The sequence below is a fragment of the Ambystoma mexicanum genome, chromosome 11, assembly GCF_040938575.1.
Source record: "Ambystoma mexicanum isolate Mex_15411 chromosome 11, UKY_AmexF1_1, whole genome shotgun sequence".
Classification (NCBI taxonomy): Eukaryota; Metazoa; Chordata; class Amphibia; order Caudata; family Ambystomatidae; genus Ambystoma; species Ambystoma mexicanum.
This window is the reverse complement of record NC_090934.1, coordinates 837,367,115-837,390,692: the sequence shown is the minus strand read 5'-3', so window position 1 is coordinate 837,390,692 and position 23,578 is coordinate 837,367,115. Positions and strand designations below refer to the sequence as shown.

Genomic DNA, 23,578 nt, shown 5'->3' with positions numbered 1-23,578 from the left:
GGGCTGCGAGGTAGCTGTATCTTCTTCGAAAGCTCCTGCACTAGTGTAAGGATCTTCTTCAAACCCCTCTTCCTCATGTTCTTCCTCTCCACCCAAACACTTCTCATCTTCCTGGAGGTATTGCTCCTCTTCAGTGAGGTCATATACGTCTGTAGAAGGGGGAAACAGCCTAGGAATCTTGACCCTAGGGTCATCCTGGGACCATTCTCTTGGTCTTTTGGGTGTGGGTGGGTTTTGGTTTCCCAAAAACCTTTCCATTTTCTCCATACAAGAATTGAGTCTTTCAAGGGTCTCATGGGGGACCCCTGAATAGTCTAGAGGGGGGAAATCAGTGTTTTCACCTTCAAAACGCTTAGAACGCTCCCACAACGTCGAAGAAAGGTTTCTGTCACCCTCTGAAAAGCCCTCCGGTAGTTCAGAAGTGCCCTTAGATGAAGGGGGCAGTTCCTGGCTACTCTTGTGCTTTTTCGGCGTTTCCATAGTTTTTTGTGCGGTATTCGACGTTTGTTTCGTCGTCCGCTTACGTTTGTCTTCAGAAACAATTCTCGCCAGGCTCTCGACAACGAGGTTGTCAGTAGAGGACTCTGGTGTCCACGTTGCCTGCGTTACGCGTTGTTCCTCGACGGCCGCTCTATGGAGTGTTACGTCGGATGATTTTGGGGTAGCGCCCATGTTTGATGAAAGCCCAATCGCTGGTCGCGACTGCGTTTGCGGGTGGGGCTTGAGACCCTTACGGTCTGAGGTAGACGCCGGAGTGCCCTGCGTCCCCTTCGGCGCTGATGGATCCTTCGTCTTCGACGAAGAAGAGCCGTGGGTTGTGTGCTTAGGCCTATGGGATCTGTGTGTGTCCTTGTCGCCGGGGTGTTCATCCCCATGAGCAGGGCGTGAGCCGAGCCCGTCGGGGCCGGGGACGGACGTCGAGGAGCGTGAGCGCTCCTTCTGGGGGTTAATGACTTCCGTAACGGACGTCGAGTTATCACCCTCCTCGTCACTTTCTGTAACAGCGGCGGCGGGTGAGGAAACTGACTTCGACATAGCGTAGTCCGCCCACCTCTTAACTTTGCGTTCTTTAAGAGTTCTTGGTTTCAAGAGCTTACAGGCCGCGCAGCTGTCCTCCTTATGATCGAGGGGCAAGCAACGATTACAGAGCTTGTGTTTGTCCTTCCAAGTGTATTTGCCCCTACAGCGTGGGCAAAACTTAAAAGGTGTCCTCTCCATAGCTGAGGCAATAATAACTGGTGATAACAACCCCAAGGGAAAGATAGGGGAGAAAGAAAAGACATTCTCAAAGAGAAGATAAAAGTTTGAACCCCCACTCTCCCTACTGTATGTTGGCCGGCGAGGCCAGGCCACGTGTTCGGCAGCGCCGAAGGATCTCCTCCGTCTCTTCCCCTCCGTCGAAAACTTGCTCGGCGCAGGAACAGCTTCACAGCTAACGTCGAGGGGAGGGATCTTTAACAATATAATAAGTAAAATTAAGGACCGCGGTCCATAGTAAGTATTTGCAATGTCTCTCTAGGAGCTCCGCGTAAGGCGACCAGAAACTGGGCGGAAAAAAACAATCTGAGGGACCTCGACGCGTGAGGGATTATGGGTACAACGCACGTCACTATAGGGATAGTGTTACAGACATGCCTTGTCGACGTCCCCTTTTCGACTACGAAAAACAAAATGCAATACTCCGCAGTGACCACTGGATGTCGGACCTATGCACAGCATGTGATTCTAAGCAGATTAACAAACATCAGAAATATATGTATACACAGGTTACAATATAGTTACATAGTCATTAGCAGTATATATACAGGTTACAATATAGTTAGATTACATTTGTGTTATATTACAATATACATGGCAGAAGTGGAGGAGGCAGTCCTCCACTTGCTAGTTGAGGAGAGTGGCCTTGAGGTTGTTGCGGAAGACAGAGATGGAAGTTTCAGCTCTAAGGGTGGCAGGGAGTGAGTTCCAGAATTTCGGTGCAATATAGGAGAAGCCTAGACCTCCCGCTGTGGCTCTCTTTATGTGTGGTATGTGTAGCTGGTTGGTGTACTGAGCTCTGGTGGGGCGAGAAGTACAGCTCCCCTTGACATTGTGCAATTAACATTGGCTGTCCTGGCTCCCTGAGAGACTCCTCTTTACCTCTGACTTTGTGCTTTGGCCTTTCCCCCAGGAAAGGGTTAATTTACTCTACATTGGAAGGTTTCAAAAAGTACTTCCCTGTTCATGAATTATCTGTTAACCTTTGTTTTATTCCTCTATTCTATCTTTTACACCAAACTCAGTATTTCTCTAAATGTACCAGTGATAAATCAATGTCCACAGTGTCCTAGCTATTTAAGTCACCTCAGGGTGTAGGAAGCGTCGGTATGCCATCCCCAATGGGTATCATCTGATTTAGACAAACTAAGAGTGTGTTTTAAAGTGTATTTTAATAGTTACATATATTGCTCCCTTCTGAAGAAAGCTTATACAACAGACTGAAATAAATTAATAATTTATTTATCAAGAAAGTGTAAGTGTTTATTTGAATAACTGCTACTGTGAAAAATCTGTCACAACATTACTGCTCACATTGACCTATATTGAGATCAGCCTGGCTGCTCAGCCACACTACCAACTTGTGTAGTTCAGACTTATACCAAAGTTTGGGTCCCTATTGCCAGGAGGTCAAGGTTTGTTTTGTTTTGTTTTATTCGTATTTATATAGCGCACAACAGCCCGAGGACATCGTGGCACTTGTTACAGTACAAAGCTTAGTTACTTAGTTACATGGTCATTAGCAATATATATATATATATATATATATATACAGGTTGCAATATAGTTACATAGTCATTAGCAGTATATATACAGGTTACAATATAGTTATATTACTTTTGTGTTATATTACAATATACATGGCAGAAGTGGAGGAGGCAGTCCTCCACTTGCTAGTTGAGGAGAGTGGCCTTGAGATTGTTGCGGAAGACAGAGATGGAAGTTTCAGCTCTAAGGGTGGTAGGGAGTGAGTTCCAGAATTTTGGTGCAATATAGGAGAAGCCTAGACCTCCCGCTGTGGCTCTCTTTATTTGTGGTATGTGTAGCTGGTTGGTGTACTGAGCTCTGGTGGGGCGAGTGGATGTGGTACTTTATATTGCTTCAGATAGGTATGCTGGAGCGGTTTTGTTGATGCACCTGCGAGTGATGGTGAGGATTTTCAGAGTAATACGGTCTTTGACCTGGAGCCACCGTGCTTCACGTCTGGCGTGGGATATATGGTCTCTTCTAGGGATGCGCATGGCGGCTCTGAGGGCATTGTTTTGTGTTTTGCAGTCTGTGAATGTTTTTGGCGGAGGTGCCAGCTAGAAGGGCGTTGCAATAATCGAGTTTGGCTCCTATAGTTGCTCTAGCTATGGCCAAGCGTTGGGGGTGGACAAGTAGGGTTTAATAGCATTGATGAGTTTGGTGCTGAACGCTGATGCAGAGGCTATGGCGCCGATTTGTTTGTTCATCGATAGATTTGCATCAATGTGAACACCTAGAGTCTTGACAGAGGATGATACGGAGATGGTTGAGTTGTCTATGTTGAAGTTGTTGTATTGGGGGCTTAGTTTCGATAATGTGTTTGTCTGGCCCAGGATGAGAATGCCAGTCTTCTCCCCGTTAAGACAGAGGCCATTTTTTGCCATCCAAGCTTGGATAGTGGCATAGATGTTGTGAAGGGCCGTGGCGTCTTGGTGATAGAGTCCAGATAGGGGTAAAAGTACTTGAGTGTCGTCTGCATAGTTATTGTAGTGCACCCAAGGGGTACTGCATACAATCTTGCCTAACACTGAGGAACTTTAATTAGAGGCCAGTAAAGTTTTCCTTTCCAAACACTGGATCTTTAACAGATTCACAAGGTATTAACAGATTAAGCAGTGTATACACATACAATTCACATAAAAGGAAGGGGAGAACTGAGGCTCACCTTACTGAAAAAGATGTTGGAGCACTGTTGATCCAACTTCTGTTTTCTTTCCTTGACTGCATAGCCAGGCAGTACTGCTACTGATTTGTGAAGGTGTGTGTGTCCGCCCACGTTACTACCCGAAAGATGTCTTAAAGCAGTACACGAGTCATCCTTGCTGCAGTCATGGCTACTGCGCTTGTGGAATGCTCCCGGATTATGGCACCCAAAGGGCCATTAGCCTGCTTGGTGCATAAAGCATCTATAGAGGAAATTCATCTTGCAATTCCCTACTGTGAAAGGTCGGTATATTGGTTGATAGGGCTATAAGCTACAAAGAGTTTCACAGTTTTTCGAAAGTCTAGTCTGGTCTATATAATACTTTATGTCTCATTTGACAATGAAAAACCCTCTCCACTTGAGAAGATGCATAGCTGAAGAACATTGGCAGAGCCACAGACCCATTATGACAAAATGCTGAAGGTACTGTGGGTATGAACCTTGGATTGGTATCAAGTATGACTTTATCTTTGATAAATCCTAGGTATGGCTAAATGTCTGCCAGAGCTTATATTTCCCTCACCAGTGAAGTGGACATGATGGCTGACAAGAGCGCCATTTACCAGATAATGGGCCTCATTACAACCATGGTGGTCCGGGAACTACAGTACCGGTATGCATGGCGTTACCGTAGTTCCTGGACCGCCATATTACGTGCTCTGCTCGCGGGTGCCATTTCACCCGCCAGGTTTTTCCTGGCGGGTGTAACGGCACCCGCGAGCAGAGCACATCGGATGCCCCGGGCACAACTCTGAATGTGCCGGTGCATCCGACGTCCCCATCCCCATTTAGCCCTATGGGGCAGAATGGGGATCGGGACACCCTTGATTCCAGCACCCGCAAATGGGCAATTACCGGGTCCGCCGAGCTCGGCATGACCCGGTTCTTGCCCATTCGCAGGTGCCTGAAAAAATGCAACTCCGACGGCAGCTGTGCCGTTTTTAACAGCAGGGCTACCGCCAGAGTTGTAATGAGGCCCATGTATTTGATTACAGCTCGTCCATTAGTTTAAATAAAAGGGGGGCAGCTGTGGGGTTTCAATGAGTTTTGCTAATTCACCCCCTCGTTCATGGGTGTCTCTGTGGTTTTGTCATGGATGTGTGGCATTGGTTGGGGTTTGGCGATCTGTTGCTCGTCTGCTTCACAGGCTCTACTAAAGATAGAGACTGGTGAGCATCTTGAGGTAGTCGCTTGAGGACTAAGATGAGATGACTGGCAAGCTGCAGGGGAGAGCTCAGCTCCTAGAGCCTGATTAAGGTTGTAACCTAATTTCCAGACCGCTCTTCTGAGAAACCTGGGTGTCCAGTCTTTGAGAAGGTGGCTATGGAGATTACCTTGCTACTCTCTTTTGTTGAGCCAGAACAGTAATCTCCTGTGCCTATCCCTTCATGGTTTTGGGATAAAAACAATTACAGCTATCATAATATTTAAATATTTACTGGGTGATGCAGGTCTTATAGGCAATCATCATGCCAGTCTCCCTCATCTACATTTATAAGACCACAGGTGGCACAAGGCCTGAAGATTGCTTAAAAAGTCATTCTAAATCTTTATTAGACATGGTACTGCAAGTAGTTATCCAAAGTAAAATATATTTATATTTATATATATTAGCTGTGAGGTGAACAGCCCAGATCTTTGCAGTGCTCCAAAATAATACTCTTGAAGGGAAGCCAGTTCATTTTGAAACACCCACATATCAAAATATGATCTGGTTTGCTGATCAATTGAAGACAACTGGAGGATTTCCAGCACAAATACCATTGACAACATAAAAATATTTCAGTTGAAATTGAGGATTCCTCACAGCACGAATCTGAACATGGACTCTAGGGCCCAGCATGGGACCACTCCACCTCAATGCTCATTGGCTGGGGAGTCTGTGGGCCATCCCAAAAGGATACTTACAGATTTGGAAATATTAAGAGTGTGTATTTTTGAAGTGTATTTGAGTGTTACTGGTATATTGCCGTCTTCTGAAGGCTTACTCTAACTGACTGATAAATTAATAATTGTTTATTCAAGAAACCTTGTGTGCAAGTGTTTATTTGAATACTTGTCACTGTGAATCTCTGTGTAACTCCCCTATAGCTCACATTGACACCCTCTTGAGATAAGCCTGGCTGCTCAACACGCTACCAAACTGTGTAGTACAAGCTTATACCAAAAGTTGGGTTCCTATTGCCAGGAGGTCAGGGTTGTTGTAGTGCACCCAAAGGGTAATGCATACAATCTTGCCTAACAGACAGATATACTATCGGGTTTTATAAGAGGTATGCTGGGGTCTTGCAACAACACATGGTGAAACTGTATAAACACATCCTAGACGCAGGGAATGCCCCAGCGACGTTTAGTAGGGCACTAATATCGGTTATCCCGAAGGAGGGAAGGGACCCGACTCACTGCTCATCATATCGCCCCATCTCACTTCTAAACGTAGATGAGAAAATATTCACACAAATCTTGGAGACACGCTTTGAAGGGAAGATGCCCTGTATTATTCACCCAGACCAAATAGGGTTTATAGCAGGCAGACAGGGTCCTGATGCAATTTGGAAGACCCTGGACCTAATGGAACACGTAAAGGGAGACTCATCGGGCCATGCACTATTGAGCTTAGATGCAGAAAAGGCCTTCGACAGAGTAGAATGTAGCTTCCTATTTGCTATACTAAGCAAGATAGGAGTGGGAGATAGGATGTGTCGGACCATAGGGGCGATCTACTCAGGACCCTCGGCCAGGGTGGTTGTAAATGGGACAAAGTCAAGGGAGTACGGTTTTAGCAGAGGAACTAGACAGGGATGTCCCCGGTCGCCTCTTCTTTTTGTCTTGACGATAGAGCCCCTGGGGGAGAGGATATGCAAGGACAACCAGATTAGGGGTGTAAATGTTGGGGAGGATAGCTATAAGATAATGATGTATGCTGATGATGTATTGTTGTATCTCTCGGAGATAACGACATCAGTCTCAAGGATACTCCAGATACTAGAAGAGTATGGTAAGGTGCCTGGTTTCAAGGTAAATGTAAACAAGTCTGTGCTCCTCCCCCTGACAGGGGTAACCAGGGAACAAAGAGAAGAATGGGATGGGATGGGCTACTCGTACCGATGGAAAAGGACAGGATCAAATACCTAGGGGTGAAAATACCCAAGGAACTGGACAATCTATACGAGCTGAACTACCCCTCAGACGTGGTTGAAAGCTCACCATCTCCTAGTTGGGGAGACTGATAGATATTAAGATGGTCCTACTCCCCAGGGTTCTGTACCTATACCAGGCATTGCATACAGAGATGCCAGATCTGCATTTTACAGAGTTGAAAAGAAGGATAGTGAGATTTTTATGGCAAGGACAAAAACAAAGGGTGGCTTATAAAATATTGGTGCAGCCGAAAGAAAAGGGCAGTGTGGACCTATTGGACATGTGTACTTACTACAGAGCTGCCCAGTTCAGGGCCCTGGTCCCCCACCTGCGGGTAGACAAGCAGAAACAATGGGTGGGCATTGAGAACTATCTGTTTGGACCGGTTACGCTGGAGGAATGGCTCTGGGCACTGCAGAACGCAGCTCCAAGAAGGGTAAAGACACATAAGATTCTGGGCCCACTTTGGAGGTTGTGGAAGATCAAAAGGGAAATGGCTGGTGTCACAACATGGCCCTCACCGTTGAGCCACATATGGGCTCTGCCGATAAGAGATCGTATCCCAGATCATGAGAGATTCCAGGACTGGTTCGAGGCAGGGCTGGAGAGAATAGGGCAAGTCCACAAGAAAGATGGATTTATAGAAGTGGGAGAACTCGAACAGAATTTGGGGATTGGTGGACTCTATTTAAAACCTGCAGCTTAAATGGGTACTAATGTCAGATGAGTGGAAGGAAGACTTACAACGGGTGTTGACGGGCACGGAAAGAATACTGAGCACAGAGAGGGGACCGAGGGGGTTAATATCCAGATTGTACCAGGCCCAACTAGAAGCACAGGGTGGAGAAATCAAAACATATGTGCTGAGATGGGAGAAGGATATGGGTATGGAAGTAGATCAGTGGAGAACATTGTATGAACCTGCACCGCAGATCAGAGTCCTGCCAGTATAAGTTGCACGGGCTTAAACTTTTGTATAGATGGCAGTGGGACGCAGTAAGACTATCTAAAATGTCCCCAGGGGCAGACCCCAACTGCTGGAGGAAATGCGGGCAAACAGCGGACTACTGGCACATGTGGTGGGCGTGCGAAAAGGTACAGAAATATTGGAAGGAGATCTTGGGGTGGATAAGGGCCCTGGATGGGGTGGACAGACACCTGGACCCCTTGGTGGTATTGCTCAGAATCGAGGTTGTGGAAGAGAACTGGATGAAACTCCCGCATATGCCCAACTTCCCGCTGTTAGCGAGCACAGAGACTGGGGTTCAGTGACTCAGACTGCGCTGCGACTTCAACAGGAACCATTACGTGTGCCAATCCAATTTGAAACCAGTAACCACAAGAGCCATTAAGACATGTTGCCTCTACAAGAGACAGCCAACCAGTAACCTAATCTCAAGACGCCACCCAACCTTTGTAGATGCACATGACACATCTGCTTCTACACGTCTTTTGCAAACAGCATCCCACAGTGTCCTGAAGACAGTTCGAAGCATTGTATAATTTGTGCCATTCATAGAACTAGATGCAAAACTGCTTCCGAACTAGAAACACCAATTTTGTGTCGACAGTAGAAATGTACAGCTAATGTTCCACAGTACATGAAATAACATCCATTGTGCTACTAATCACACTATGTATAGAATTGTATGCTTCACGTTCAGAGAATGATAAATATCTCTGTTTTTAGTATAAATCTTTATTGTGAATACATTTTGTTTAATCAGTATTATCTTTCATTTTGTTTGTGTGATCTCCTAACCTTCTGTAGGTCTTCTCACCCCCTGTCTGTGCGTCAAAGAGAGGGTTAGCCTGGACTCTCCGCCCCCCCCCCCATGAAGGAACAAAAAAGAGTGTTATCACCCCTTTTTTTCCTGCTACCATATATAGAATGGAGCAACTAAGTAGACATATACACGGCCTAACCCCATCGAGGTAAATGGAGTGGGCAGCCTTCTTCGAGATGTATGACCCTGAGAGGTTGCAGTGAGATACTAGTACTGGAGACCCAGAAATCATAGAAAGCCTCATGGGGGAAGAGGAAACTGAACCAGACTATGACTAGAGATGAGAAGCGAAGAGAGGCGGTCTAGACCAAAGACAGGGTAACGGGGAATGAACAACGCTAGCGTGCCCCTATCCAGACCCTGGAGTGATGACGCAAAAACCACAAGTGAATAAGGGCGAAAGACGCCAGCCAAGTGGCGAGACAATTGAGTGCAGGAGCTTGGAAAGAAGGCTCCAAGGAGATGACCAATGTAGCCAACACGGGGTTGTGGGAGAGCAAATAGTGGGGGTGGGGGTGGGACTACGAAGGGGAGGGGGGAAAGAGTAAGAAGTTGTTAGGGGGGTGGGAGGGACTCTATGGTGAATCTCACAAACTATGTTGGAAAACTACCCACGTTTGTTCCAAGTGTGTTCATTCACTAATAAAAATATATTTGAAAAGAAAATGGCGGTTTGAAACACCATTGTGCTTCATATATAGGTTAAATACCATTGCTGAGATTAAGGGTCCCCTTGATGATAAAAAAGTTAATGTTAATAAACATGTCATTGTTGATCTTTTTAAATTCTGTTGCCTTATGACAGCCAGACACCTTCCAATCCTGTATGCAAAGTAATTGCATAGCAATAAATATATCTCTTCTAACTAGTTCTTTGGCTGGGGGCTAAATTCCTAGGCACAATCTCAGTGTGCCACCTTGTTCGGAAGAGCTCCCCTTTGAACCCCTTTAACAATCTAAACAAGGGATGTAGATCAAAACTAATTTGGTCATTAAAAATCCTTTTTGTATTCTCTTCAGAGAGAGAATATTTCAATTCTTCAATTTCAGAGGTGGTGAAATACATAAGATGGTATTTTTTTCACCCACCAAACACCATTCAAAACATATTTTAGGACTGCTTCCATTATATAAACAAACTCCAGTTCCAGAATATGTGGGGAAAGTGTTGGATAGTGGCTGGAAAAAAATATTATGTTTGTTGTCAGCGCTGAAATACCTGAATACCAAGATGGTGCAGATGTAAGATTTACATTTGGTTTTGAAATTACAATGCACACTTGAAGAATTGCATGCATCAAATAATATCCATTGTAAGGTAAGAATAGGATAGACACGATCCCAACGAAGCAGCATAATGCACAATCCCCCCAATTGTTAGGAATAATAAGGGCTACACTTACCGCAGCTGTTTAGCTGCTTCCAAAAGACATGGTACAAATTCCATAGCTGGTGATTGGTCATCTTCAGAATCGACTGAAGCTGGTTGCTCTTGCGGCGCCAAGCAGCGCTTAATCCAATTCAACATCAGCTCTTCATCTAAATCAAACAGTTTGTCCACGACCTCACCCACTTTTACAAGCAACTCAACTGCAGAAACATAAAAAGCAAACAAAACACAAGTTTTGAATATTTTTCAAATGCAATGTAGACAATCAATGACCAGTGAATGACGGCAACTTTACTTACTAGTAATGGTGTTACTGGTTTCCTAGATTATCACAAACAGGAAAACGTTTTAGAATATGAAAAGCTGTCCCGTTCATAGCTGCCTCAGCTCTTCTCTCCAAGGTGCTTATAACATAACTGTTGATTGTTCAAAACTTGATGTTGTTCCTAGGATAGCAGTTCCTCAACCTCCCTGTGCCCAGTCAGAGTTCCACTCTTTTTCACTACTTGCTCCTTATCATTGGAACTCTCTAGAGCCTTCTCTTCATTAACTTGTTTCCTATGCTCTATTTCGCACTTGTCTTACAATGTACCCACTCCAGTCCTAAGTTAAGAATTTAAGATTCTGCTATTTATTATATTGTACTGTAAGTGTTTATGTTCAGCGCTTTGGCATAAGGCGTTATATAAATGACAGATAACATTTTTAAAAAAGAATAAAAAAAATAGCCTCATGGGAATACGTTGGGTTCAAATGTAACCGTTTTATTTTTTAGAGCAGGGTTGACAAACTGAGCATCACTGAAAATGAAATACAAAAAGTAATGGCCTGAGGCAAAGAGGAGAGAATGGGAGGGTGATAATGTAACCTGGATACAACACAGAACTCTGGCATCCATAGTTGAAAGCCAGAACAAATTATTTATTTGTAATAATGAACCACACAGCCTAGTGCCACATGCAATACCCATCGTTCCCAACTGCCACATCCGAAGGCAAAACACCAAGTAAAAGGACAGAAACGTGTGCCATGTTCACTTTAATGTTGCTCACTGTACCCACGTGTATACCGTTAGGGAGAAATCTCAAATGTGCTAATTCCATTCCCGTTAGAGACCCCCAGCAACTTTGCTGGATTTTGAGGACTTGATTTGTTTACCTGGAGAGAGTGTGAGTCTTTTTTCCCCACTCTCTCATGTATTTTGATGTGCGTTTTACTCTTGTGTTCTTCGATTATGAAGTTTTAGACAACTCCATAGGCATCCTCTTTTCATGTGTGTTTGTAAGAACCAGGACGGGAGACGATTGATGCTTCAAATAATACTTTATTTCTTAAGGTTCAGAATGTACTGTTCTCTTTAACAAACTATAGTAAGGATTGTGATGGTAGTTTCTTCACTACTTCAAAGTCTTGGGGATAGGGTGTTTAAGAGGCTCCTTCTAGTCACTCGAGCCTGGATAGGCCCACCATTCACTTCCTCTCTCCTCTCCAGGGTTCTGGAAAATAACACAAACGGAGTGCCCACTTTACCCCTTTTATACCTTGCAATTGGCTTATGTCCCCACCAATCAGCCTCAGGCCAAGTCTCTCTCCTACTGATAGGCTGCCGTTTACAGGAGCCAATCCTGATAAAAGGAGTTGCCGTCCCCATCTCCGCTCCAGTTGCAGTGAGTTCAGTGTTGGAGCCTTCCAAGCATGCCTCTGGGCTATGAAGCTTCTGCAGCTCCCTTCCTTTCCCTGCCCCGTTCTTGGGAGTCCTTCCCCTCCCAGCTTCGGCGTGCCTCCGGCACCGCCCTCTCCCAGGAAGTCTCTCCGTTGGAGCCGCGTAGGCCGTGTACATATGTGCGGCATGTAAGGTAAGGGGTTTGGGGCTCTGGGTTGTCTCCATGAGGAGATGGACCGCTCCCCCTCCGTTGTGGGTCCGGCGGGCATGGTATGGGGCATGTACGTCTCTCGTCAGCCGCCGGACCCCAGTGGAGCAGGAGGGGGTCCTCTCCCTGTTTGCCGCGGCGTGGGCGTCTCATGCCCTGCTGTCACTGCCGCGGCTGGTGCTGCCGTTCTCCCTGCTGCTCGCCGCGGCCAAGGCGCGGGCGTCTCACGCCCTCCTGTCCTTGCCGCGGCTGGCGCTGCCGTTCGTCTCAGGTGGGGCAGGAGTGGCGCAGCAGTGTCGGGCGGCACTGTCCGCTCCCCGCTCGCGCCTTCAAGCGGGCCAGTACTTACCCGAACCCCACCATCCTCACATACCCCCAGCGCAGACCCAGGCCGATCGGGCAGGGTCGAGCAATGGGACAGGTAATCAGCCACCACTTGGAAGCCAGCCGGACGGTGAAGGGTAACAAAGTCGAAGGGTTGTAAGGACAAAAACCAACGAAGCACCCTCTGATTGGAGTCCTTATGCCTAGCCAGCCACTGCAGGGGCGTGTGATCGGTGTACAGCGTGAATTTTCTACCCAATAGGTAGCAACGCAGGGAATCCACTGCCCATTTGATTGCCAAGCATTCTTTCTCAATCGTTGAATAAGCCGTCTCGTGCGACAGGAGTTTGCGGCTAATGAAACAGATTGGGCAGAGGACCCCCATAGATTCCTGTGAGACGACTGCACCTAGTCCCTGTCCAGAGGCATCTGTGCAGAAAGAAATGTCTGGTGAAGTCCGGGCATAGTGGCACCGGGAATGACGTAATGCACCGTTTGAGGTTGTCGATGGCTCGCAGGGCCGCCTCGTTGGAGGAGAGATTGGGCGATTCACCGGCTCTCAAGGCATCAGTCAAAAGGTGATGCTAGCATAGAGAAATCGGGGATGAAGCATCGGTAATAGCAGACGAAACCCAAGAAGGCTCTTATCTGCTTCCTGGTGGTCAGTGTCGGGATGTCCCGTATAGCTTCAAGCTTGGATACGTGAGGACGTATAGTCCCCTTCCCAACCAGGTGACCTAAGTACTTGGTCTCTTGAGCACCGAGTACGGATTTCTTTGGATTGATGTGCATGTCGGAGCGTCTTAAGGTTCTGATCACCCTTTCTAAATGGGATTTGTGTTCCTCCCAGGTTCTACTGTATATTACAATGTCGTCCAGGTATGCTGCTGCGTAGTTCTCGTGCTGTTGGAGAAGTATATCCATTAAATGCTGGAACGTGGCCGGTGCTCCGTGCAATCCAAAAGGTAGCACTTTGAAGTGGAACAAACCTTGGGGGGTTGAAAAGGCAGTTTTTTCTCTATCTGCCGTTCTTAGTGGGATCTGCCAATGTCCCTTGGTCAAGTCCAATGTACTGAGATATTGGGCTGATCCCAGCCTTTCTGGAAGTTGATCCATCCTAGGCATGGGGTATGCCTCATATTGCGAGATGGAATTCAGCTGTCTGTAGTCCATGCAAAACCGGACGATCCGTCCAGTTTTGGTACCAGGACTATAGGGGAACATTAGGCGCTACTGGAAGGCTCAATGATGTCCAAACGCAACATTTCCCTTAACTCCTCTTTTATTATTTTTCTTCGGGCTTCCAGGATTCTGTATGGAGGTAGGCGGACCGTCTATCCCGGAGTCGTTTCGATACAATGCTCCATCAGCTGTGTTCTTCCGGGTAAGGAGGAGAAGGTTTGCTTGTGCTCATCCAGGGTCTCTAATATCTCCATCTTCATCTTGGGTGTTAGGGTCTCCCCCCATTTTACCCCTCCCAGGGATTCGTCCCTAGGCTAAAAATCCTCACCTTCTATACCACCAGGGACTAGTACAGCCATGGGTGTAGGTTCCATCCATTTTTTAAGGAGATTGATGTGGTATACCTTGGTAGAGTGGGTTCGATCAGGTTGGGGGATTTTGTAGTTGACTGGTCCTAGGGCCTCCTTTACCTCGTATGGTCCTCTCCACCCGGCTAGTAGTTTGTTTGTGCTCGTGGGTAATAATATTAGTACTTGTTTGCCTGGCTGGAAGCTCCTCATACTACTTCCTTTGTTGTATGCTCGCTCTTGATTGGCTTGGGCTTGCCCTAGAGTAGCTTCTGCTATGGCTCGTAGGGTGGCTAGGTGAGTTTTTAGGGTTTCAGAATACTCTGTTAATGAGGTTTCCTGGGTGTTTTCCCAGTCTTCCTTCGCTATGTCCAACACTGTTCTGGGTTGTCTGCCGAAGAGCAGTTCGAAAGGGGCGAACCCAGTTGAGGATTGAGGTGTGTCCCTCAGTACCATGATTATTAGAGGTAACGCCCAATCCCAATCCCGTCCTTCTGGTCCTGTGACTCTTCTTAGCATTTTCTTGATGGTTTTATTATACTGCTCTACCAACCCATCGGTTTGAGCGTGATATACTGAGGTGCAGAGTTGCTTTATCCCTAATCGGTTACAGACCTGGTGCATGACTGTTGACATAAAGTTTGTCCCTTGGTCTGTGAGGACCTCGGAGGGTAATCCTACCCAGACAAAGAATGGGATGAGTTGGTCACATATCTGCCTTGCTGATGTCCCCTTCAACGGGAAGGCTTACGGATACCTGGTAGCATAGTCCACGATAACTAACAGGTACTTATATCCCCTGCTAGCTGGTTCCAGGGGTCCCACCAAGTCCATACCAATGCGTTGGAAAGGAGTAGTGATGAGGGGCATGCGTTGCAGAGGTGCCTTAGCAGGTATTTCCCCACTTGTCAGCTGGCAAGTTGTACATTCTTTGCAAAATTTGGCAACATCTCCATAGATCCCTGGCCAATAGAACCTTTCAATATATTTTGTTGCGTCTTCAGCGAGGCCATATGGCCTCCACATGGATGATTGTGTGCTAACTGTAGGATAACCATTCGGTGGGTTTTGGGTAGAAGAAGTTGTTCCCTTTGTACCCCGTTTTCTGCTTTATAGGCTCTGTATAACAGACCGTCTCGGGAGTTAAACCCAGGAACCTGACTCAGGTCAGGGTTTGGTTCTTGGACAGCCCTTTCTCTTGCTACCTTGAGGGTGGGGTGTACCAAGGTTTCTCCCCGAATTGAGTCTTCGTGCTCCTCCGGGTTCCATTCAACTCTTTGTGTGGCATACATGGAACGGCAGTATGCTAACCTGTTCTCTCTTCTCTTGCTCACGGATATCTTCGGGCCTTTATCTCAGTTTCTACCGCGTCTTGGGAAAAAGGGGCTTCAGACCACCAATCGGGATCCATGGCCTTCATTGTTTGATGGAAGAGGGGTAAATCTGTCTCTACAACGACTCGAGCTGGTAGAGAGAGCAGGACGGCAGCTCACAGATTAGCCGTATTATGGCCTATTTCCACCTGTATGTTTTTCATAGGATATGATCGTACGTCCCCATGTATACAACGAATAGGTACCTGTATATTAGGTAAATTGGGTTTTTTACTTACAGTTGGTGAAATGGCAGTCTGTCTGCTTCCGCTGTCTATTAGTGCTCGAGCTGGAATCCCATCCACTGGGATGTCCATAGTATATGGCCCCGCAAAGGGAGCCCTTGTTTCTGCTTTCATGTACCCGATCTCCATGGGCTCCGACCCTCTTCTCTTCGGGCAAAACCGGGCGATATGACCCCAGTTCCCACAATCATAGCACTGCGGCTGGCGGAACCCGTTGGTTGTAATGGTAGTTTTTCCTTCGGTCCCGATTCTTCTCTCCTCCTCTAGCCTGTGAATGCGTTCCTCAGGGATTCTCCACCTAGGCATTATGGCTCGTGTTCCTTTATTTGGTAATGGATTGTTGAGGGGTACCATGGTTCTGGCGGGTGGGTTAGTTACAAACGGCCCGTTTACCCCAGCCTTGGTATGCAGAGGCCATGTCCACGGCCTCTGCTATGGAGGGTCTATGATGCTGGCGGACCCATCTCTGCATGGGGGGGGAGGCAGCGACTCGACAAACTGTTCCAGAGTAACTTTATCCAATATGTCTTGTGTGGCTGGGTTAGGAGGTTGAAGCCATTTTTCCACAAGGTCCTTGACCCTGTAAAACAACTGCTGTGGGCTTTCTCCGGGCTTCAGTTTGGTGTCCAGGCCTAGTCTATCCAAAAGAGCTTTCTTTATTTCTGCATAAGGTGTGTTCCCATTGGGGTTTATGGCCTGGTAGGCCCCTTGCATTATTCCTGATGATAAGGGATCCACATACTGTCCCTATCTTTCCACTGGCCATTGTGTGTTCCGGGCTTTCCGTTCAAATCCAGTTAAGAAGAAAGGAACAAGTTACTTACCTGTAACTGTTGTTCTCCAGCATGGGTCTGGCATGGATTCACATGCTCATGAATATTCCCCGTCGTCAGGCTGGGAATCCTCGGTATAGAAAAAATCAGTATCAGTTTCGTTTCTGATCTATCTTTCTCAGTAGTAACCAATCACTGGTCTCTGGGTCATACTGCCCCCAGCCAATGACTGCCCTCTCCCTAAGCCCCCCCCCCCTGGCAGCCATCCCCAGATTTGGTAGCACGTGAAGTGGCAGTATGACCAAGTGAAGAGCCGCAGAGGGGTAGGCGGGAGGGTTCGCATGTGAATCCATGCCAGACCCATGCTGGAGAACAACAGTTACAGGTAAGTAACTTGTTCCTTCTCCAGCATGGGGTCTGGCATGGATTCCCATGCTCATGAATAAAAGAATACATAGCAGTATACACATGCACAACCACGGGCGGTGGCAAAAGGCTCAATATCAAGCAATACAACAACTCAACATTAAGCAACTCTTACCTCATCAGGCTCACCTTAGGCGAACAGGTTGCACAACACTGCCTGGCCGACTCTGGACTCCTCCCTGGAATCCCGGTCGACGCAGTAGAATCTCGTGAAGGTGTGCGTCGACCTCCACATAGCAGCCCTGCAGATGTCGAGCAGGGGCACACCAGACAGGAACGCCGTAGTAGCAGCAATCGCTCTGGTCGAATGGGCCCTCGGACGGCCTGGCAACGGTCGGTTTGCCAACCGGTGACAGTGCATGATGCAGCCGGAGAGCCATCTGGAAATGGAAGTCTTCGAGAGAGCCTTCCCTTGATTCACAGGTCCAAAGTTCACAAACAGCTGTGATGTCTTCCGAAAACTCTTCGTGCGGTCCACATAGAACTTCAGCGCTCTAGTTACATCCAGCGAGTGCAGAGTCCTCTCAGCCGGCGACGAAGGCGACGGGAAGAAAACTGGCAACACCAAGGGCTTGTTGAGGTGGAAGTCCGAGGGTACCTTGGGCATGAAGGAGGGGTGCGTCCTCAGCACCACCCTCGTGTCGTGAAAAGTCAAGTATGGAGGCTTGCAAGACAGGGCCTGGATCTCTCCCACTCGTCGTGCAGAGGTGATGGCCACGAGGAATGCTGTCTTCCACGACAGAAACTTCAACGGCACTGAATGCATAGGCTTGAATGGGGCCTAGTCAGCACCACGTTGAGCTCCCACGCCGGGGCAGGGGCCTTCACCAGCGGGAATGATCGGAACAGTCCTTCACCAGTCGATGAGACAACAAGGACGCCCGTCCTGTGGTTCTGGTTTAACGTGAGACGGCAGCCAGATGTACCTTGATGGAAGCGTGAGATATGCCAGCCTTGGCCAAGGACAATAGGTACGGCAATACTTGAGGGGCCGTAATCCGCAGAGGGTTAATCTTCTGTGCACGGCACCAGACAGAGAATCTCTTACATTTGTGTCCATAGCACTTGAGAGTTGAGGATGCCCTGGCCTTCGCGAGAACCTCTCTGCAGTCGGCCGGGATGTTGTATCCTCCAAACTCTAGTGCTGCAGGAGCCAGGCCTGCAAGTTCAGCGACTCTGGTTCGTGATGAAGAATGGCACCTCCTTCTCTGGAGAGAAGATACGCGTCCGTCGGCAGCTTTACTGGTGTGGACGCTGACAAGTCCAGAAGGTCTGGGAACCAGATCTGCCTCGGCCACGCCGGTGCGACGAGGATCATCCTGCACCGGGACCTCTTGAGCTGGTTGACGAGCCGGAGTAGCAACGGCGGGAATGCATAAAGGAACAGGCCGCCCCAGGGGAACGAGAAAGCATCGCCCATGCTCCTCGTTTGGGGAAACCTGCTGGCGAACCTCCGGCACTTGGAGATCGATCTGGGGTTCGCCCCATCGTCGGAAGAGTCGGTCCACTTGATCCTGGCGCAGTTCCAACTCGTGGCACGAGCGCAGCTCTCTGCTGAGTGAGTCGGCGATGGTGTTTTTATCCATGCCAGATGAAAGGGTACCAGAAACATCCCTTGGGCGACGGCCCAATGCCACAGATCCTGGGCTTCCTTGGATAGGGCAGGGGATCTGGTTCCACCCTGCTTCCGAATGTAAAACATTGTGGTGGTGTTGTCGGTGAAGATCCTCACCACCTTGCCCTTGAGGGATGGAAGGAAGGACCTGAGGGCCCAGAACACTGCACGGAGCTCCAAGATGTTGATGTGGAGAGTCTTCTCCTCCGGGAGCCAAAGGCCTCTCACTTGGAGACCCCCGGTGTGCGCTCCCCAACCTTCCAGGGAGGCATCCGTCGTCACCGTCACCTGGTGGGCCGGGGCTAGGAAACCTGTTCCCGCCGTCAGATGAGAGCGGACACCCCACCATCGTATCGCCTGACGGAACGCTTCGTCGAACGGGATCCTGTCCTCGAAGCTGCCCGTCGTCTGGATCCAGTGGGCGTCGAGGAATTCTTGCAAGGGCCGCATCCGAAGTCTGCAGTGGCGCACCAGATAAATGCAGGAGGACATCATTCCGAGGAGGGACTTGATAGACCACTCTGGCCACGTCCGTGGCCAGCAGACGTTGCACCTTTTCTAGGATGGTCCTTATCCTTTCCTCCGACGGTGAGGTCCGCCGGGCCACTGTGTCAAGCTGTGCTCCCAGAAACAGGGCGACTTGCGACGGGACCAGGTGGGATTTTGGAAAGTTGATGGAGAACCCCAGGTCCGTGAGCAGCTGGATGGTCTTCGCAGTGTGTTCCACGGCGAGCTCCCTTGTCCTTGCCTGTATGAGCCAGTCGTCCAGGTAGGGGTAGACGTGGATCCCCTGCAGGCGCAGCCGCGCCGCCACCGTTGCTAGGCACTTGGTGAACACCCTGGGCGCCGATTTTAATCCGAACGGGAGGGCCTTGAACTGGTAGTGCCGCCCTTTGACCACGAACCTGAAGAACTTTCGGTGTCTCTTCAGAATAGGGATGTGGAAGTATGCATCCTCCAAGTCCAACGACGACAGGAAATCGCCCTCCTCCAGCTGTCCCAGCACGTGCTGGAGGGTGACGATCCAGAACTTCTGTGCCTTGATGTATTTGTTTAGTCGTCGCAGGTCCAGGATGGGACGCCATCCTCCTGTCTTCTTCTTTACGAGGAAGTATCTTGAGTAAACTCCGGAGCCCCGAAGCCTCTTTGGGACGAGCTCGATGGCACCTTTCCTGAGCATCGCCCTTACTTCCAACAGCAGTTGAGGGACGTGATTTTCCTTCCTGGCCACGGGAGGAATGCGGAAGCACCTCTTCTGGAACTCTAGGGCGTGCCCCAGGGCCAGGGCGTCCAGCACCCAACGGTCGGTGGAGATGGACTCCCACACACCGACTAACTTCGTCAGCCGGCCTCCCACCGGGGTGCTTCGGCGGGGGCCCGACCCGACGGTCGGTTCAATCTTGCTTGGAGGCCGCTTTGCCTCCTTGACCACCTTGGCGACGACGGCAGGATCCACCTGACTTGCCGCGTCCCCTGTAGGCCTCCTGCGACGAAGATCTTGCCGCTTGATGGTACGTAGAGGAGCTGCTGCCAGCTCCCTTGGAGGCACCCTGTCTGCATCCGGAGCTCCGAAAGGACGGCCGCCGCTGTTGGAGCACACCCAGTGCACGGGCCGTCTCCGTGTCCGTCTTGACCGCCTGAAGGGACTCATCAACCGCCTTGCCAAAAAGGTTGTTCCCATCGAAGGGCATGTCCAAAACCTTGGTCTGTACGTCCTGGCGGAAATCCATCGCCTTGAGCCATCCTCGTCGTCTCAGGCAAACGCTGTTGCCCAACTGACGGAAACCGGTGTCGGCGATGTCCGTAGCCACCGTAATGGCGTGGTCCGAGGCAATCTCACCTTCCTGCAAGATTTCCAGTGCCTCAGCCCTCTTGGCGCCCGGAAGGAAGTCCAACAGAGGGGCGATCTTGAACCACAACTCCCTGTCGTAGCGGGCTACAATGGCCAGGGCGTTGGCCGCCTTGATGGTCGTCGCTGCAGATGAGATGACCCGTCGTCCCATTGCATCCAGCTTCCTACCCTTGCCGTCCGGCGGTGAGGTTGAAGTCGAGGCCTATGCCCCCCCCAGCTTTCTTCTTGGCCGCCGCCGAAACGACCGAATCCGGGATAGGTTGCGCCCTAAGGCACAAAGGGGCAGCGTCGGGGACCCAGTACTTCTTCTCGTACCGGTCCCTCTTCGCAGGAGCCGTGGCAGGGTTCTTGAGGAGGGCGAGCCCCTCATCCCAGATGTCATCAAGAAGCGGTACAGCGAGGACCGTCTTCCTTTTAGCCTTGCGCCGTTGGTAAAGGAACCCTTCCTTCTTCTTTTCTTCGGGGCAGAGCTGGAAGAGCTCGGATGCCCTGGAAATCATAGCATGGAAGGATCCAATCTCGTCGGGCGGGGACACCCGGGCAGGGGGCGACGGGGGACACGTCCCGTCGTCGCCTCCGTCGTCATCCATACCCGTCGTAGTCGTGTCCATGCCTGTATCATCCCCGTGGGTAGTGGACCGGGGGGAAGGCAGAGAAGGCCGCAGAGGCGGGAAGGAGGCCTAGGATGCATCCTCCTCCTCTTAGGCGGTGGGCTCCCCGAAGGTCCTGGTTCCGGTTCCCCTGTCGGGTCTGGCTCAGGTACCTCCAGCGGGGGAAGGGGCAACCTAGTCCTCATCTCCGAGCATAAGGACTGGATGGCTGACAAAATGGCTGCCGAGGTGTCCTGCGTCGCCGGAAATGACGGGAGCGAGGGCTCTTGAGGAGCCTCGTCTGCGACAACGTCGCCCTCGTCGTCGCCCTCGTCGGGATCCCTCCCAATGGGCTGGGCCTCCTCCACGACTTGGATGAGCTCCTCTTCAGAGGTCGTGTCCGTATCCACGAGGGCCACCAGCCCCTCCCCCATCCTTTCCAACGAGGACTTCGTGGGGGTCTTCTCGATGGGCCTGAAAGACGACTCCCTCCGCGGTGGCAGGGAGACTCTGGTACCTGAGGGCGTCTCCACTGGTGTAGCCTCCACAGGCTGAGCCAGGGCCGTGGCAACATCTTCAATCGAGGTCTTAGCAGGGTGAATTAAGGCCAACATCACCTTCTGTACGCCTGGGGCCTTCACCTGGGGGGGAGGGTCCGAGCCTCACTCCCACTCTACCGGAATCTTCGAGATCGACCGGGGCCTCTCCAGAAGCTTCGCCAGGTTCTCGGACTTCCTCTTACCCGAGCCAGAGCATTGGCTTGTGGTTGATGGCGCCGGGGAGGATGCGCCCTGTCTGGCAGCCAAGGAGCCTGACCCTTCGGCGCTTCCGGTGCCCGCGGTGCTTAGCCTTTTGTTGGGCCCACGTCGCCGGGCACCCTCACAGGACTTAGAAGACCGCTCGGACTTCTTTTTCTTCTTCTCGCCTGGCGGGCTCTTAGCTTCCAGCCAGTTGGCGAGACGGAGGTGGCGATCCTTCATGGTCCGCTCCGACATGTTCCCACAAAACGCGCAGTCCTTTTCCTTGTGCGTCTTGTCCTCATGGAGACAGTAGAGGCATAACGAATGCTCGTCCTCCTTGAAAATGTTCTGAAGCTGGCATCCAGGGCAGGTCCTGAACAGCTTCCCGGGCGTCGAGCTCCCTTTCTCCTTGGCCATGTCCGGGTAGGTCTTGGAACTTCTGGAATCCTCCAAAAGCGTAACTCGACGAAATCTTCACCCTTGAGGGGCGTAGAAACTCCGAAACGGATCCCCGTTGATCGGATGTAGAAATGGTGGAGCTTGAGGCTCTATTTAACCGAGAAAATGAGAAAATCTCATGAAAAAAGCGCGAAAACGCAGCAAAAGCTTGAGAGCTACAGCACGAGGACTCCCAACACTTGAACGTGCAGTAAAAATCTGAGGATGGCTGCCAGGGGTGGGGCTTAGGGAGAGGGCAGTCATTGTCTGGGGGCAGTATGACCCAGAGACCAGTGATTGGTTACTACTGAGAAAGACAGATCAGAAACAAAACTGATACTGATTTTTTCTATACCGAGGATTCCCAGCCTGATGACGGGGAATATTCATGAGCATGTGAATCCATGCCAGACCCCATGCTGGAGAAGCAGGATCTCCTCCCTCTTTGAACTTTTGTAGGATACCCGAGGGAACCAGTGGTTGGTGTTAGGCAGAAACCTGTGCAGTTCCCTCTGGGACCACTGCAAAAGATTTAGGACTAAAGGTGTTTGGCAGTAAACCCACTTGGTAGCAGTCTGTACCACACAGATTCACTTGGTAGCTGTGGCTGAGCAGTCAGACTTCCCTCAAGAAGAGTTAGGCAGTATACAGAGTATTCACAATAGGTCAAGAGCACACAATAGAACAAGTAAACGCTGACCCGGGATTGGTGTAAAAGAGATATAATTATTTATTTAAAACCACATCTAGAAAAACACAGGCACTAATAATAAGCAATTCAAAAACACGGTCACTAAAAGATATACACTCCCTTAAAAGAATATTAGACAAGTCTTAAGTAAAGCCCCACTTATTTCCAGACAGCGGTGAGCGCTTAACATAGATGACACTCTAATAGTTCGTTTTAAAAAGGGAGAGCAAAGGAGAGAACAAATTGAAACAGATCCCAACACCTTTTCAAGAACACAACAAGGGAGGAAGGCAAAGTAAAACCGTGAAGTTAGAGTTCAAGAGGCCGGATCCACTTTCAGAGGATCCAAACGAAATGTGTCCAAGGTCACACGGTTGCAGTGCACAAAGGTCTTGTAAAGGTTCAAAAAAGGAGTTGGACCACAGAAAGGGACCAGTTAGAGGGTCAAGGCGGCCAGCCCAGTCCAGAAGGTTAAGGAGTTATTATTACCTTGTAGCAATCTTTAGAAAGGGAGGCCTGGCGGACACAGTACCTTAAAGTGGTGAGAACGCTACAGCAGGGGCAGATGTTCCTGGCTGCGGATGCAAGTCGGTGCTACATCCGGGGGAAGGGAGGATCTCGTCGTGGAGGAAGACAGGAGTCTGTTGCACTGCCAGGGAAGAAACCAGCCGCGGAGTTTCTCAGGTACAAGGAGCGGTCCGGTGATTCGCGGTTCAGTGGTGAGTGGCTATCCGGCTGCAGGGGTGCTTGGCACGGGCAGTTCGACCACAAACCGGACTGGGGTGCGAAGAAAGAAAGGAAAACT

At 49.6% G+C, this 23,578-nt stretch overlaps 1 protein-coding gene across 3 annotated transcripts in view; it reads right to left on the bottom strand.

The window, feature by feature from the left end:
• SAAL1 (serum amyloid A like 1) overlaps positions 1-23,578 on the bottom strand; it is an 887,265-nt gene that overhangs the window by 444,190 nt on the left and 419,497 nt on the right. For all 3 annotated transcript variants that reach the window (XM_069623790.1, XM_069623789.1, XM_069623791.1), the window contains one exon: positions 10,320-10,506. In XM_069623790.1, the coding sequence (XP_069479891.1) occupies positions 10,320-10,506 (187 nt within the window). The remainder of the gene's footprint in view (positions 1-10,319; positions 10,507-23,578) is intronic.